At 39.2% G+C, this 19096-nt stretch overlaps 1 protein-coding gene across 3 annotated transcripts in view; it reads right to left on the bottom strand.

Moving 5' to 3' along the window:
• Positions 1–19096, bottom strand: part of sema4c (sema domain, immunoglobulin domain (Ig), transmembrane domain (TM) and short cytoplasmic domain, (semaphorin) 4C) — a 93232-nt gene that overhangs the window by 20206 nt on the left and 53930 nt on the right. For all 3 annotated transcript variants that reach the window (XM_040155960.1, XM_040155962.1, XM_040155961.1), the window contains 4 exons: positions 7281–7435; positions 2668–2730; positions 667–765; positions 191–287 (listed from right to left, as the gene is read on the bottom strand). In XM_040155960.1, the coding sequence (XP_040011894.1) occupies positions 191–287; positions 667–765; positions 2668–2730; positions 7281–7435 (414 nt within the window). The remainder of the gene's footprint in view (positions 1–190; positions 288–666; positions 766–2667; positions 2731–7280; positions 7436–19096) is intronic.

The raw sequence follows: 19096 nt of genomic DNA, 5'->3' as shown, positions 1-19096 counted from the left end.
ACTAGTCCTTCTTTAAGTGGTGAAATGATCGTTTAATGATAATTGAACATGCTCAGAAACATGTTTTATGTTTACTTATACTATAAAAAGGTTGTATTTTCTGTCTTCAACACGTATGCATGTAAAGCTGTGTATGTGCATTGTGGTCACACTAACACATACCTGTACATATGAATACATGCATACTTACCCACTATCAGGCCAGTGTGTCCTTTGGCAGGGTCGTATGGGCATTTTCCCTTCCCATCTTCCAAGGCTGCAGGGTTGAGGGTAAAATAATCTGCATTCTGCAAGCGCACACATACACAAAATGAGGAGCCCAGGTGGTTTGTGGTCAGTATGTATTATGACCCATATGACACAGCTGCAAGCTCCGTCTGTCCATTACAAGGACCATAGCTTCACCCTTCGCCATTATGTTCTATCGCATCATTGTCACATATACAGTATGCACACAATTCACACATTCAGCTAACACAGTGTAAGATACCTTTTCCCATTGAATTTATTCTTATTTTTCATGCGGCGTTCTTAGCCTCGGGTCAGATGGCAGACATCTTAAGTTGACACCTGTCAGCACTGGCTCATTATGAATCACTATCTAGGGAAAGACACATACTACACACATACACACACACAAACATGCACGCGCGTGCGCATACTTACCACGTAGGTGCATTTGGGCTGGAAGGCGTAAGTGCCGCAGGTGTAGAGGTGCGTGTGGTTGTAGCTCTGCAGGAATCGGATGTAGTTGAAGCACTCGGTCTGTGAGGGAGAGAGGAGGAATTGTTAGAATGCTGTATGCAAATCTCCCCAGTGCTGTTCTGTCCTTTGTAAAGGTCCACTCAGTACGGTAACACATCCTCTGAGAATTAGTTTTACTTTAATGCTTCAATGTGACTTCTTTTAAATGCTCATTCACCTGAAATACCTCCACAACCTTGAAACTAGATAATGTTTGCTGATAATATACTTTTATTAAAATGTGTGAAACCAATCGGCCAGTCAGTCGACTTTAAAGATCTTTTGGCTGTGCAAACAGAAGCATCAGTCATTTTTATTTTCAGCAGCACAAATGGGTAAACTTGGAAACACTGGACATCGGCGACCTCCAAAAAGTACATTTTATTCTCGCTTGTTTCGGGATTTAGGATGTCAGTGAACCCAAACACTGTTATGCAAGTGGTCAGTGTGCTATTGAGGACATCACTTAATAGATGAGGTAGTGATACAACCACATTATCTCAGTAACATTGAAACTAAACAAAAAGAAGCAACAGATTTTTTCCATTCAACGGATATGTAAGTCATTAACAGTATAATATATGCACTGTTTTATGAAAAATGCCCTTTAATGCCTGCACTGTGATGAACAACAAAGCTCTTTGAATGGAATTGGAAACAGATGCTCACACATGATGTGTACTAGAGGAATAAATAATTCAGTGCATCCAGTTGATGTTGCCATTGAAGCAGCAAAAGCATATCTGTATCTCACGGCTGTAATACAAGCAAGATGATTTTTTCAAAATTAATTTTTGCAGCTCCTGCAATCACTGGGGATAATCAGGATGCAATGTGTCTGGCAGATGGGCCTCTTTCAAGCCCACAACTACAACATTACATAAAAGGACTAACCATTAAATACTGTATAATGATGGGCATTTTCGTAAACACCATATGGTCATTCTTGCGCATTAAGTTAATTCTTGTTACCATATGAATGTAAGCATTCACAGATATTTTAGTTATAAAAACTAAAGTGGATGTACAAAATAAATTTACTTTTGCTTTAAATAAATATCCTGTACAACCATCCTGATCACAGCCTATCGTGCATGATTTTAAGAATTGCACCAAAACAGGAAAACTGCTAATTTTCTGAAGGTGAAGTTTGAATATGCATTGCCTTTTGATGACTATTTAAAGGCAATGGGGTATTTTTAAAGCTCCAGTTGGACTAATTTCTTGAAATGTATTTTTTTACTTCAGTTGGAGTAATTTTTAGTTAAAGTAGTGTTGCTGTTACTGGGCGCCAGTGAGCTCTTTCCCCTTTCTGTTTAAAGCCACATCAAAAGTGCATTGAGATAAGTTTTAGCTCCACTTCTATAAAATATTTAAAGAAGCTTCTTGCAAGTGTACATTATGCAGCCTAAGCAGTGAGAGGCTCTTGCTTAGACTAAAGTATGGACCTGTGGCCAATTCACTCTCTGTGTATGACTTCAGGCTGAATTACAAAGAGTTACTTCTCCATTGAATATCATTATAAAATATTTCGCAAAGGTGGAAAATCATGACAAGATTTGTCACATTTTTTTAATCTGATTGAAGACTGCTTCTCTGACTGTAGACATCTTTTGTACACCATCGGTTATTTAACTCTTTATCACATATTCGACCCTTTTTGGAGAAAGACTTTCATATAATTTTTGTTGTTCAAGACAAAACACTTTAAAAGTTGCTGATGCTAATCCTGTCTGGAAGATGCACTTCACTGTGTACTAATGTAATGACTGGAAGGTTTCCAGTTTCAAACCACAGACTGACTTAATAAATGTAATTGAGTAAAATAAAGTGATTAATGCTGCTCTAATAAACTACTGTCTTAAAATCTACTTACCTGTGCCCTTGAGCAAGGCAGGTAACCAAAGCTAAAATCCACATTACCTGGTTGTTCTTCCCCTTGGCAACACACTCTCTCTTCTTATCCTGCGGAGCCGGCCAGTCGATCTGGAGAACAGATAGAGACAGATGTGATGTCTCCAGGTAAGATGATGTCTGCCTCTGGCCCATAAATAATACATTCCACAAGTCTATTATGTATCAGTATATCATTTTCATTTGTTGACGGAGACCAGAAAAATGATGCACACAGTAAATAGACCTGTCCATGAAATCATCTCATTTCTTTCTAATAGGGTGATCTTAGAGACAGATCATGGCAAAAAATTTCACACTTTCCTTGCTGCTATTTTGCTTAAGTTGGCCAATAGACTGCACTCTTGACCACCAGTAGCTGTAACTATAGCAACAACCACAGATTCATAGAAAGTACCCTTCACCATTATATTTTGGTCCTGAAAAATATAAATTTATAACAGTATCACTATAACAGGGAAAATAATGGGCCACATGAGAGCAGATGCATACTTTTTGATCCACCAAATAGTTACTAAGTAGTTTCTGAAAGACTGGAGTACAAAGGTATACCAGTTTACCCTGGATTAAAGATACAGAAAAAAAAGTGGGAAAAAATAGTCCAAGGAATGAGCTGCCCAGGTGGTGCAGGGATAAAGCACTACTGCAGAGACCCAGGTTCATTCCCTGGTAATGGTGATTCTGAGCTACCCATCAAGACCCATCAAACACATTGTTATTGGTAGGTAGGAAACTGTGAGGTCCCTGCTGCAGCAAAACTCCCTAATGATTGCACTTTTGTTTGTAGGATCAAAAACAGGCTGGCGAGAAAGTGTACCATAATGCACTCGTAGAAAGTACAACTCCAGCTACAGACTTCTGTCCTGCACAAAAGCGCCCACAAAAGGTAGGACTCTGCTGAAGCAAGCAAGAGAGAACCAAACAAAAAGGGAAGGTGCATATTCTGTCCATACTGCCTTTTACTGCCTTTTTAATGACTGTGTGACACAAGTCTGAACTTTGCTCTATTGACAGAGGTCTAAAATATGAACTGTGTTTACTGATGTGTTTCCACACCATTAAAAATAATTACACTGGCCATTACGGGCTGAGAGCTGATGTAATTTCAGAATTAAACTCTGATTTACTTGACTGGATTTAAACCAACAGCGATGAAACAATGGATTACTGCCGCATACCATTAGTCATAAAATTGAATAACACTTACTATTATATAGTATAATAATACTACTACTTTTAATGGCCTTTAATTGAAAAAACGACACACCTGGTTTATCATGAAAACTAACTTGAGCGTGATCCAATATTTATAAAAATTCATTCAACATACAAGCATAAAAAGATTTCCAGATACAATACATATCTTTTCAGCTAAGCTAGAATTCTGTTACAGTTTCTGTCTAATATAATAATATTTTACTGGCAAGTCACATAAAAAATTATTCACCATACTTCTCCCAACTATTGTGCACTGAATATCCACATTTCATTTTCAGAAAGTTCCTATGTTCACTGGAGAGATGATGGCGTTGTAATGGTTAAGATTTAATAACTGAATTAATCGTGACTGTGATCAGTGACTGTGAAATATTACCTGTAGGTAATATGATCGGTGGTTTTAACTGATGGACTTTGGCTTTGAAAGAAAGAGCGGATAAAATCGAGCATAGCAACACCAGCAGTTTATTGTTACTTCTAATTTGTTCCCAAGGGATTCTTATGTGCCACTAGTCACTCGCAACTTTATTATACAATCCAAGAAAGTCGAGTCCTCATTTGCTCCACACAGATCAGGTGTTTTACAAAAAATATCAGGCAGTAGTAAGGCAACAATAAGTAGTAGCTCTCATTGTTAATGACAACCATCCAACAAAGACACATCTGCCAAAATAAATCTCCTCTACTTCACATTAACACATGGAACTAATAATATGAAACAGCCCGAAGGAAAATTTTCCAACTCTCTTCACATTAGTGTCTTTATCTTACAGTCTTTGTGTGACAAATATATTGTAGAAGGTAAAAACGGTTACTAAAAGTATCTTACATAGGTAGTGAAAAGATTTCAACCGCTGAAAATGAAGTGGAAAACATTTATTTTGGGAAGGAACTCAGCGCTATTACATGGCCACTTGGTTTTAAGCATTTTTGAAAGGCACATGCTAATCTCTGATGTTTTATCTCACACTGCATCATTCGCCAGTAGCAGATGAATAAAAAAAGACCTTAAACTGAACACTTGTTCTCAAGTAAGTCAAAGTGCTGGCTGAAAATGTAATATCATTTGTTGACAGATGCAAGGATAGGTGAACCAAATGTCATGTCATTTAGAATTATTGAAACATTTTGTACTGTATGATGCTGGAACAAGGTAAAAGAGTGCACTTATGTTGCAGATTTTGTCAAAATTGTTTCAGTGGTGTCTGAGTTGCCACATGGAATGACTGAACAAAATTAATAAATGAAATAACGGAACAATCACCAACCATCATGGGAAAGAACATAACTAAATTATGTAGAAGAAAGCACTTTAGACACAAATGGGAGCTGTTTGTCTCCAAAAAGTATAAATCCTGGCAAAGAAACATCCCTAAAAAATATCTAGGGAAGAAAGACAGACAAGAACGTAATGAAGAAAGACAGTGAGGAGGGCAGCAGCAAAGAAATAAAGAAAGAAGCTGTTAAAGGAAGGAAGGAGGAGGAGGGGTGAGAGAGTGATGGGCAGATGGTGACAGAGGGGATGGACTATTCCCCTGTCCTTGCTCAATCATTCTTCTGTGTTGGCTCCATCCCTCTACAGTGCACACTGGAGGCGGACAACAGGTGGTCTTATCATTACTGTAAGTCTCATAACCCTCACTCAAACAGCCTATGTCTGTGTATGAGTCTGTGTGTGAGTGTGTGTGTGTGTGTATCTAATAACTGCTCATTTCAGCGGTAAATCAGATAACAATCCCCAAACCGCTGAAGGCTGCTCACTACACTTTCATTGGACACCTGTAATTGTATTGATTGCAATGTGGACCAATTACTGAGGGAACAAGGCAAAACCAGATGGAGGCTTCAGCATCTCTGTACGTGTACGCGTATCAGGTCAAGGGTATTTATATAGCTCTTTTAACAAACAGTTTTGCTCCAAAGTGCTTCACAGAAAAACAAGATCCACAAATTAAAACAAGGACAATAAAAGACATTGAATAAGTGCATCATAAATTCTGAGAAACCGGGCCAAAGCCTGCACAAGTGTAGAGTATGTGTGTGAGTGCCTGTGTACTCCCACACATTCACAGTGGTTATGCTTGTGCTGATGGAAGTGAAATATTGGAGCCAATAGCTGCACATATTATGATCTCAATATTTGGCAGCTTACGCACACTATTACTGTTGGAGGCTTTTAGCACCAAATAACATAAATAACCTCCAAGTAATAACCTGGCAAAATGTCAGAAAGCAACTGAACTGATTCCAAAATATATATAATGATATTGTAAAAATCTCTTTCCTGATTAACAAGTAATCAGCATATCATAAGAGGTATAAGTTTATTTGTGACAGTAACTCAGAGACAACATCAGTCTTTGCTGATTTACAGGGTTTACCTTAGTTGAAAGATTTCATATACGGAGCCAAAAAATGACAAAATTCAGTAAAGTTGACAAGTCTGGAAATATAACTGAGTACATCAATAAATGATATTCTTAGGTAAATAATTAAAATGGAGTATGAAAAGAGATATAAGGCTTTAACCCTTGTTAAGCTATTTAATTTTGGCTAGCTAGCTTAAGTGAAAAGACTGATGGGTAACACAGTGAGCACAAGGCTTTTCAGCTAGTTACTTAGCTGAGCCAAAATAAGAAAGCTAGACCAATAAAAGACCCAACAACTATGACTCAGTTGACTTTATTATTGTACTATTAGATTCTTTGATTATCTGCCAGAATTTCCCTTTGTGTGTGTGTGTTCTCAAATGTCCTTGAGTCGAAAAATGAGCCGAAAAAAAAAAAAGAAAAAAGAATGAAATATAAAATGAGGTCAGTCTGTAACTTAATGGGCAACCATGAAGTGTGGCACAGACAGAGATTATGCTTTTTGTTTTCTGTCCTTTCCTGCTCATCCAAGCAGAACCTTTGTAATATTTAAAGCTTTCATATCATAATTACGTCACAATTTATATCAGAATTAAACTTGGTGTATTTAAATTAAGTATTTGAAATTAGTGTTTATCTCTGGAATGCTCAGTAACCAGACTGTGTGGAGGAGAGGATGCTTTTTGTTCCCGAGCTGTCCATCATGAAGCTCTATGATATTATATCTCGTGTGTGTTAATTCATTGCGTTTCCACAAAAGCCTTTAAGAATGTGTGGGTGTTTGCAGCGACAGTCAGGCAGTGTTGTGGATATAATTGTTTTCTTTTGAAATCCTTCCTTGTCCATATTGAACTTTTATAAATTTTATAACCCGTCAATGGTGAAAAATAAAGCCTTTAAAAGTGTGTGCGTGTGTGTGTTTGTGTGTGTGTGTATGTGTGTGTGTGTGTGTGTGTGTGTGTGTGTTTGTGTGTATGTATGGGTGTGTGTGTGTGTGTGTGTGTGTGTGTGTGTGTGTGTGTGTGTGTGTTTTACCTGTGGCCGTAACTGTCTGCTAATATCGTTGGGGTCCAGGGCGAACAACGCCTCCCGTGCTCCGACATACAGGACCCTCTCATGGTCGGACAGAGTCAGCATGCTGTAGTTGGACACTCCCTGAATGCTGAACCTCGCCATGCTGTCCAGGACATCTTATAAAGACACACAGATACATCATTACATTGCTGACAACACACAGAAGCAAAATATCTGCTGACAGATGACCTGAGAAGAACATTTCACACTTGAGTTGTTAAAATTTGTCGATGTCTCAGCTTATTCACACCACCAAGCCTCGCCCACCACCTGTAGCTTAATGTCATTTAATGTCAATTCATTCTGCTTGCACATGGTAAATCTCTCCCATATTTCTTCTTCTTCATTAAGTACTGTGTTGTATTACACAGTTATCAGATGCTACCTTACAGAGTAACAACCTCCGAGAGCTCTTGAACATTTGAAGCCTGTGGCCTGCTAATCTGCTCAAGATCTTCAACCAGATCAGTTTGCATTTACTTGCCTGGATTTCTGAAAAACATCACCTAGTTTCTACCTCCGTTTGATCCTTCAAGCTGCTATACATTTTATATAAAAAGATCATGCAAAATGTGAAAGATGTCGCTCAATCATCGTCGTATCAAGGCTCAGGCAGCAGTTTTCCATGATAAAGCTCTGATAAACCAGCGGCACCGTTCCTGCCCAGGACTTCATAACTGCAGCACAAAGTTAGCAGCTAGCTGGTGAGTACAGCATTTAGCAGGTAAAGAGCCAGTTATTTACTTCGGGAGTTTATGGAGAAAAAAACTGGGGCTCAGAGGAGGAGGTGAATATTACACGTCCATTTGCCTTATTAGCTTTAAAAAAGCGATAATTTAATTACGTTGTGTTTACAGCTTGTTGCACTGCCCCATGTTACCAAAACAAATCGATGAATGTTGGTTTAAACATGAACGTTTCTGCTCGTGAAATGGCTGTTAGCTTGTAGTGTTTTACAGTTCAACAGATAGTGGAACAACAGCCCCCTCCTTCCATTTAAGTGGCTAAAAGATTCAATTTGACCCCATTTACACCTCAGCTATATACTTGACTATCAGAATAAAGTACCCCAGTGCATTTACAAAAATTAACAATGAATCCAATCGGAGAAACAGGAATTCTTTTGAAGATAAAAACCTAAAATTGATAAAGACAGTGAAAGTAACAAAATATCGTCACAACATAAAAGTAATGCAGATTTACTAAAAGCTTGCACGGTTATAACTCATTAGGTCCTAATGAGTTTGCTGAAACTACCCACAGTATCTATCTCCAAGATCTGTTGTAAATTATTCCTGCAGGATGGAACGCTGCACAAAAGCTTCCCAAGCTCTGTATTTACTTTAAGACCCTGGAGCAGAGGCAAGTCTTCAGGGCAAGTCTGATAAGTTCCAGATCTGCATGTCAGAAGTGAGATAAGGTGGTTTTTCTATTTAGAAAAGCTGTGCAAATAAACAACAAGCAATGCTGTACTTTCAGACCAGCCCCTATTGTGATGAACAGTGCAGTGGTGTGTACTATTACAGCCACTAGTTATGAATCTAACAGCTTAGTTAGGCTGCATTGAAAGCTTTTAAGAGTAGCATATTTTTGAATACAGATAATCGCCATATACTAGGAATGATAGCAAGGTTGCAAGTTTGTGCAATCAGCAGAATCGCCATCTTTTTTTCTGAGAAAATAAACCTTCAAAAGTTTCAATCAGCCAGTGCTTTAATGTGAGGTTTAAAAGTGAGTTTGTTACCGAGCCAGATGCCAAGATGTTTGTAACCATGCACTTGTTCAATAAAATTCCATTAAGACAGATAATTTTCAAATTGAGAAAATCGGCTAATCTTGCTTTAGAAAACAACCTTAATTGTGTTTTGTCTCAATTTAACACAGCTTTTAGACTTCAGATTGTTAATGGATTTATAAACTCTGCATTAAGAGGACTCCCTCTATAGAAAAGGAGCAGCTTAATCCAGGGTATACAAAACACCTATACACAACAATACAAGGATTTAGAGTTGGATTAAGTAGAGTTATTGCAAATGGAAAATGTGATCCAAGTGACAACGTGGGCAGAATGCAGAGCATAGGGATGTTTATAAATGCTCACTAATAGTGGGTGTAAATCTGTTGGTGTGACTAGATTGTTCATTATCTGGGGTGCACATCCAGATGCAGATCGCATTTTGATACAAGGCCTAAATGAGGCCTTTTACTCTGATCAGGCTATCACTCAGAGTGTTAACAGAATATTAGCCTCCTCTAAACCCAGTTATTGATCCTTTGATATCAAATAGCTGAATCATTGTGATTTATCTCAGGATTGACTAAGATGTTTAAGGGTTGTTTTGGGTTGTCCATGGTCCCATCTGCGTGTCAGAAAACCAGAGCTGACCTTCTCATCAAAACTTTAAAAAGATGCACCCGCTGGTTTGCTGGTCACTCTCTCTCTCTCTCTCTCTCTCTCTCTCTCTCTCTCTCACACACACACACACACACACACACACACACCCAAATACACACTGTTCAAATCCCCTGACTAGCATACAAACCACTGGTGCAGAGCAGAAAAGAAAGCAAGACGAAGACAGAAGGAAAGAAAGGACGGTGTTCAGTTTTAGTTTTCCATTATCCACACTCTTGTTGCTTGTAGTGTCACCTTGTTCCCCCTCTCCCTTCTCTCTCCCTCTCACTTTATCTGGGATGACAGACTGTGTGCAAAATGCAAGTCGACGACAGCCCGTGCTGCAGGTAATTTGATCTCATAAACTGAATATGAATGTTTCTTTTTTGTTTTCTACAGCATGAATATTTTCTGTTCTTTCCCGACTAAAAATAGCAGCTGAAATCCAGGGAGGGAAAGGCAGGAACTGGTGTGATTTATGGTGTGACTAAATGCTCATGTGATGCTGTGGCCTAGTTGGGACTAAATAGACTTATATACATGGAGAAGCCTGTACAGGATGAAGGTACTGTGTATGTGTGTGTGTGTGTGTGTGTGTGTGTGTGTGTGTGTGTGTGTGTGTGTGTGTGTGTGTGTGTGTGTGTGTGTGTGTGTGACAAAAGAAAGGAAGCTTAGAAAAGTGAAGCTTGTTACTGAAAGCCTGACAGTATAACTGCTTAACCATTAAGATGCCCTTGATGCCACTGAACTGCAAAGTCATCCAATTTAAAGCCACTTTTCTCTGTTGCTTTAAATACAAGCTGATCCCTTTCAATGCGTGCTGCACAGGAAGTGCTGTTTCTTATTTTTAAAGAAAACCAACGCTGCTTTTAGCTGAGTTCAATCACATCAAATTCATTGACCATCCTGACTCAGGACTTCTTCAATGAGGGGAAAAAACGGCTTATTATACACAGATGTTTCCTAACTTGAAAGGAAAAAAGTGATAACATACAGTGGTCATTCAACCTAAAGCTATTTCTTGGAAGATTTGGTTTTAGTTGCTTTAAATAAAAGTTGATCTCTTTCTACACCTGCTGCACAGGGAGTCACTTTATTTTCAAAAGATAAAGAGCATTGCTTTTAACTCAGGGCAAAACTTTGATGTACTGACAATTTTAGACCAAAGGTGGCACCAAAATCAAGAGAGACAAGAATCTTGGACGTTATTATTTTGTAGCCTGGAGGCTAGATCAGAGGTGTCCTTTGAGACACTTTCACAAGGCCAACCAAAATTATTATAATTATTATTATTGTTTGTTTACTTACTTACTTATTCCAATTTTCATTTTCCCACAGTCATTTATTTTAGAGTAATCATTCAATTCTCTGGCAAGGCAGCAGAATCAAAACATAAAAATAGTCTTTTATTTCACATTCAGAATTAGTAAACTGTTTCTAACTGCAGAAGCTGTCAGATATGACCAAACACACTCGGATAACCTCTGCACACCTGTCATTTGGCACCACAATGTTTATTTCTTAACCCTGAAAGACTTTGTTTTTGGGTCCACGGGTCATTCAAGAAGCCACCTTGGAGACCAACCTGGTCAGTGGCCCCCAGGTAATTTGAGTTTCAGACCCCTGACTCAGGACTTTGAGGGTAAAAACTGATATGATGTACAGATATTTATTACAGTGTAACAAACCTCTGAAACAGCATTTTAACCATCTTTGGCAATAAAACCCGCCTCCTTTGTGTGTGACTGCAAACACGCAGCAAACATTAACAGAAAATCTGGACAAGATATGGGTAAAAAAAACCCAGAGAGGTAACATGTTGTTAAGAGATACAGAGGAATGGAAGGAAAGAGATAGAAGAGAGCAGGGAATTAGTAACCAAAGGAAGGAAGGGGGATAAGTACTGAAGTCAGCTTATTATCTGAAGAGCAGTGGTGTATAAACATTGGAGGGTATGTACGGATGAGCGAGCTAGATGAGAGTGAGTGAAGAGAGAGAGAGAGAGAGAGGCAGCATCCTCGGGGGAGAACTGAGCACATCTGCTGTGTTCCACACAGTCAGGCAAAAAAAACTCCAGAGCTGACACACTTTTACTGAGGTGCACACACACACACACACACACACACACACACACACACACACACACACACACACACACACACACACAAACACACACGCACACACTTGTGTTGAGGTACGTGGCTACGCACACACAAATCAGTGCACGTTTGTACATTGAATATACACTATTTGTGTGTAAGCTAAAAGACATATTGCATTTGCACACACACACACACACACACACACACACACACACACACACACACACACACACACACACACACACACACACACACACACACATTCAGAGTCCTGAATAGTCCTCCAGGGTACCTGCTCAGTGACTCGAACATCTCTCCACCAACAGAGGGAAAGTTTTGCTCCGAGTGGCTTGTTTGAAGTGATCAGCGGCTCTGTCATTAAGAGGCGATACAGGCAGACACACTTACCATCTGCCACCACACTGTGGCAGCCCTGAGGCTACCTGTTGTTGTTGTGTGTGTGTTTGTCAGTGTGAAGTTGTAACCTGCTTGAGTGTGGGTTTCTCTCTGACATAAACAAGACTGTCCACACCTGTGGTTTATCAGTGTATCAGTGTTTATCAGTGTTTGTGTGCAATGTCTATGCTTTTGAAAGACACGGCACAAATTTAACATTTACTTATGTAAACAGCATCTAGGTTTTAGAAAAACCTGAATTTGGATGAGGTTTTTACAGCTGTGTGGAACTGAATCCTCTTGAGCAGAAAAGGAGAAGAATAGCAAGAACATGTAAGATGAATAAGGTCCAATGTATAAAGGAAGCTTACTATACAACTAACTTTGCTCTGAATACGAGTCTTTGTGTAAGGGTGGTTTGGGTTCAATTACGAGTGCTCTAATGCTGGGAGACAACAGTTTGGGATCAGAGGAAGAGAGAGAATATAAATAAAGGAGTGTGAATGAGAAAGAGAGGGCAGAGACAAGGGGAGGTGTAATGAGTCCAAAAGATGATGGGAGAAATAGAAACAAAAGAGCCTAAATAGAAAGGCAGAAGAGAAAGGGGGAATAAAAAACTCAGAGGACTTGACCAAGGTCAGTAGCACTGGAAACAGAGATGATCAGAGATTGCACTTTAAAACCTCTCTCTGGTTCTGTTTGTGTGTGTGCATGTTTGTCTTTAGATGGGTGTGAAGCTGTGACAAAGGAAGGTAATAAAACGAGACAAAGAGAGTGTGTCAGGCTGGATCTGTGTTTGAGCGGGTGGGTGAATATTTATCACTTATAATGACACAGATTTAAATAAAGAGATGTTGGGGACTTATTAGAAGACAAACATGGTGTTATCACCTGCACATGACTGATTTTGAAGTAATTACATGTAATGTATAATTTTAGTAGCTGATTCGGAAAATATGAAGATATATGGCCCTTTAAAGAGCCACATAAGCAGGTTTTAGCCAATTAACTAAAACTTATGTTGGCTATATTTTACATCAGTGGTTGCCAGCCTGGGGTTCAGGACCCCCAAGGGGTACCAACATAAATCTAAGAAGGTCCCCAGATGATTAAAGGGATATGAAATAAATAAATCGGTCACAGACATGTTTTTTTTTAAAGGGTCACAAGTAAAAAAGGGAACGACTACTTTACCTTACTGCCAACCATTTTACAAAGTTATTTAACATTCCAATTTAAATTTAGTCCATTAAATTCTAATTTAAGAATCAAAAGTAAAAGTACATATTAAGCAGAAAAAGGCCCCTGTAAGCCATATATTATTATTATTATTACTTCTATTACTGAATTAATTATTATTGATGTAATGATAATGTAATGTATACGCAGCTATTGTAGCTGGTTGAGGTGAAGCTAATATTAACTCCTTTATATACTGTTGGGCATTTAATTCTATCGGAATGCCTTACATTTTTTAACTCATCATACATTATATTCTTTATGTCAAAGTATTAATCTTCAGAGAAATGCAGTGGTGTTGAATTATAAATTAGCATAAAACGGAATTACTCGAGTAAAGTACAGATACATTAAATTTGTGCTGAAGTACATTAACTTGATGCTGAAATGTACTTTGTTACTTTCCACCACTGTCAAAGATATGTAATCATTAGTATTTATTGTTTGGTCATGAAGAAAACCTTGTCTTTATGAAAATGTGAATTTGCCCCTTTCTTGCAATAAAAGGTAGCTCTTCAGCGGCCAGCTTTAATGTGTTGAATGTTATAGCTTCATAGAAATCAGCAACAGGGGCAAAAAATGTCCACTTTGATGGATTAGCTGTGTCAAGCAAGTTTCCAGGCTGTACGGGTTGATAAACTGAATCCAAAGGTTAGCTGAAAGGAAATCAATGTGATGGGATTCTTTGGAAAACTGTACAAATGTGGTTAAATATGCAACACTACACCAAAATCCGTATGGCAATTTACTGTAAAAAGCTAATCGTTTTTGCTAATACTTGTAGCTGGTTGTTTTGTTTTGACAACTAGTGGGTCACTGTCTGAAACTGTCACAGGCAGAGTATGCATCCTCTATAACATGCGTGTCTATGCTTGTATGTGATCCTAGATGTACATGTATGCATGTTCACATTTCGTGGTAGGGTATCTCAGGGTCATTTTGCGGCTTCATCATCCAGCCCAGCCCTAACCAAATTGAGCCAAACCAAGCCGTACCAAATTGATCTCCTATGTGGCGTGGAGGAGAAGGAGGAGAAGGAGGAGAAGGAAGAGGGTTCAAGGGGGAGCGCCTGTTGCTATATGGCCGGCTGAAAAGGTCTCGAACCGGGCCTCGCCTCTGTGATCTGCCTCCATCGGCCATCCAGCGGAGCTCCAGCCTCCCCCTCCCTGCCTGCTATAAATACACCCAGCATCTGCTTATAGCTTCTAACCGCCGAACTACTCTCACACACCAAACTATGATTAAAGGTCTATTTTAGGGAGAGCTTTGAAGCAGCGACAAACACCGAATGAGAGGCAGAGACAGACAGACAGAGGAGGGAGAGATGTTGTGTAGAGCCCACACAAAAATGCAGATATACCCGAGCATGCACGCAGAGCTCCATCAGACCTTCATTTGAGCAGGTAACCTCTTTGAAGGAAAAAAAAAAACAAAAAAAAAACTGTGCGCGCACAAAGACACGCACACACTCCCACATGGACGCATGAGCTTTGTCTGCTGCAGACAACAAGTTCAGAGGAGAATGAGGTGTAAGACGGAATGGGAGCATGAAGAGAGAGAGAGACAAGAAAGGTAAAGACATAGCTACGTGAATGGATCTGCAAAGCACCTTTTGCCAATTGTGGGTTGAATCCAGGTTAATACAGATTAAATGGTATTGTAAACTGAGAATGTATGACATTCATAGGATTATTCGGACTGCCACACAGGGAATTTATGTACTTAACTCACTCATGACTGAATCAATATGCTGTAAAGAATAAAAGTAAGTACATTGATGAATACTTAATTAAAGTGGATGTTTTAAGATGATTAATTAATCATCTGCATGTCTTAAATGTGTAAGCCCTTGTTTGTTGGTTATTTAATATTTGTATTTCCTATACAGCTCTATCATTATAGTTTCTGATAAACAGTCATGGCAACAGAATTACTGAATTCAAAGGAATTTGAAGAGAGTGAGATGAAGGGATGGGAGAGTGGGAGGAGAGGAAGTGGTAAAAGTGGATTAACACATTAAGTGAAGTGAACAACTGAGCCCACTGGGGAGGGGGAGCTCAGAGGGGTGAAGGGGGAAGATGAAAATGGGAGCGGGGCGAGGGGGGGGTGAAACAGCCTTGCTCGGAGGGGGGTCGTCATTACAATCCACAACAAGCAGAACAAATCAAGAGCTGGTTGATGCCCCGAGTGAGGCTTTTCCATTCCAGTGTTACGGTTTGCCGTGTATGACTGGTACAGTGATGGGCACCAGCTGGGGAGAGTTAGGCCTTTTTGTACAATATTGTGGTGGGGATGACGCACAACGAGAGATAGAGAGGAGCCTGTGGAGCTCAGTGGTGCAGAATGGCACTGCTATAGTTTTGGATTTTGATTCACTGAAAAATTTACATGCCAGTGATGAGTCACAGGAAGAGTAATTCTTGTTCAAGTGAAAAGCTGTTGAGACCATGAAACACGACATTCAAATTCAGCTTAGTAATGATAAAAAAATTCCTCATACTATAGATACTTATATGGTAGTCTGGCAAAAAGAATCAAAGGGGATAATTTAGGTTCCTCACAAGCCAGTGTAGTAGGGCAAGAACTATTTTCAGAACTGATTCATCTGTCAGTCATTTGTCGGTAAAGCCCAGTGCACAAATCAGGCCTGTGCGCTGGTATTACACAACACTTTTGTCAAAAGAAATTCAACCTGCGGTTCATTGTAAAATGGAGAAAATCATCAAATTCTCACATTTGAAATGCAGGAACCAACAAATTTTTGGCATTTTTTTCTTGTTAAATGACTTAAACAATTACTTAACTTTCAAAATTGTTGTTGATTATTTTCCTGTTGATCTATGTATAGTTTATGCAATAAATATGTAATTGAACTGCATCATTAAGGAAAAAAAAAAAAAGCGTTTTACCTGGAAACATACTTCTCATGTGACTACCAAGCATGCTTGTATCACATGATTTTTTTCACATGTTAAATGAATCCATTACATGTGATTTTGCGTGTAAAATTTTTGTCTTCAAATTTGATGCCTTACATTTCCTGTGAAATATCTGACAGTGATTTATGCCTATGTGAATTTGTCATATGAAAATGTCCAAAAGCCTATATGTGAAATTTATGTTTTAGGGGTACGGATGATGGATGGTAGTGATTTTCAATACAGCGTTGACAGTGGTAAATCAGTGCATCGTTTCAAACACAAAGTGCAGCCTTCAAGCAGCATTTTCATTTTAATCCACATACTAATTTGCCCAAACATCAGCTCTCACAAAGTCAGTATGACAACAAAGAGCACTCCAGGTCCTGACATCTGGTCCATCTGTTAATCTTCACTGACCAGTCAGCATGGGGTCATGGGATGAGTGACAATGCAGATAAAAAGCAAAGATGAATCTCCTTTTCCATCCCTCCTTCCTTCTCCCCCATCTATCCTCCCAGTCACGCACAGCCTCTCTCTGCCTCCTCCTCTGCCTCACTCTCAACCACTCATTACTGTAATTGGAGGGTTTGGGGAGATACTGCAGAGAGACAGAAAGAAGGAAAAAAAAAAGATTGCGAGGGAGAGAGAGAGAGAGAGAGAGAGAGAGAGGTTTCTGGAGGTCAGAGGCCCAGCCCTTTTCCACTCTTCTTCTGCTCTGTATTTTTTTCTCCTACCATCTCTCATTCTATCTTTATTTTTCTAAATCAAGAGGCACAAATTTGCCTTGGCTTTTCTTTAAAGATACAAGGCTCTTTTGCTGCTTAAAAGCTGGCTAGATTTTCAAACAAAGTATCAAGTTTCTAAGGGCTCCATTTCTTCTAATCTCTTCACCTCCCTCTTTCTTTTCTTCCTCTTTTTCTTTCTCTCTATTTAACCACAGCTGCTGCGTTTGTCATACTTTTGGCTAACTGGCCTCTGTCGTTGGGCTGGGCTAAGGCGTGCATGTTTGGTTGTGTGTGTATGAACCCAACAGGAGAAACCCAAAAAGAGAAAGGGACAGAGGCTGTTTGAGTGGGAGAGGAAATGGAGCAGACGATCATGTTGCTCGAGCGCGAGGTAAAGGTGTGTTTAGCAGTGCACACCAACAGACAGAAAAAAGATGATAGCAAGAATTATCACATTCAAATATACAAAAACGGACAGTCCAAAAATGGACAAATTTTTTTTTTTTTTTAGCTAAGAGTAACGTTAGCACAGAGCTAGTGTTACGTAGCTAACATTGCAAACTTCCAATCAGTGAGCCCTTGACACAGTCAGTGTGGTAACAAAATTCTTGCGACTAAGACTTAGTAGCATAGATGCTGTTTTTAAAATCAATACAAAATCATAAATGTCTGACATTAGCTTCTGTGTTTGTGACTTAAAGGTGGCGAGCAGTCACTTTAGCTGAATGTTGCTAATGTCCCAAATTCCATAATGACTTATTTAGCACTTAAAACAGTAATAGGACTCAATGTGGAATTTCACTTGGGCTTTCATACCCAGACTTGAGACTTACTGATGGCTTGCAAAACAATGACACCTTTGAATACTACTAAAAAGTATGAGCAGTAGCCAAAGCCTGATAGATCTTATTCCTCTGTGTCATAGAGCTCAAATGTTTCTAATTACCACACTGTTGCACTGGGTGGTATGTTCCTTCATTACCATTAAAATAGCTAATTTAGCGTAGTTTGCGTTATCACCACATACACTGACCCGGTGCTGTAAATACTTCAAATATGAAAACTACAGTGCCCATCTGATTTAGGAAATTATTGAAACTACGTATTAATGACCCGTAGTTAAAGATTTATGTATCCAGTTCGAGCTGAATGCCACAGACAAGGTAGGTAAGTCAGTTAGAACTGAAAGTACTGAAAGATGCACTAACATATTGTTAATTTTGGTCTTTTCATGGGATTTGTCGACAGTAAGAAAAATCCAGAATAACATCAGCCGTATATTTTAATGCTAAGTAAAAATATATGGATCAGAAGACCATTTGAGAAAAACAATTAAAGAGAAACTTGTATGATATGAACATGTGTATGAAATATAGTCCATATAATACACATAAAAGTGAAAAGAAATCAAGATACATGCACCATGTCAGTAATTAGAACGAGAGAATATGAGAGAAAAATGAAAAGTATGTAAATTTACAACAGTCACTAGCAGCTCATGAGGGCCATACATAATGTGTATACATAAAATGTCTCATTAGGAGCCAACAGTGATTGTTTTCCCTTCATAAATGTGACGAGCGGCTGGTGAGGAATAACAACAGCCTAGAATTTTAAATGTCAACATGTGACTTTTAAAATGTAAGAGAAGAAGAAGAAGTGGATAGGTTGTGAGAGAAAGACAGAGCGGATGAGAGAGAGAGAGGGTGCTTTTTTTTTTTTTTTCGCAAACTCATGTAAGCCTCATGTAATTGTTGGCCGGGGGTGGTGGTGATGGTGTTGTTGGGTGGGGTGGGGGGGTCGTTGGGAATGGGATGGGGGGTGGGGGGTGGGAAATATTATCTCTTTGGCCATCTCTGCCCCACAATTATCCACCCAGCTCACCCACTCACACACACACACACACACACACACACACACACACACACACACACACACACACACACACACACACACACACGCACACACTCCCCTCCTATAATGGCTCGGACCTCCAAAT

Source organism: Xiphias gladius, chromosome 19 (genome assembly GCF_016859285.1).
Source record: "Xiphias gladius isolate SHS-SW01 ecotype Sanya breed wild chromosome 19, ASM1685928v1, whole genome shotgun sequence".
In the NCBI taxonomy this organism is placed as follows: domain Eukaryota; kingdom Metazoa; phylum Chordata; class Actinopteri; order Istiophoriformes; family Xiphiidae; genus Xiphias; species Xiphias gladius.
This window is presented reverse-complemented; position numbering and strand designations above follow the sequence as displayed.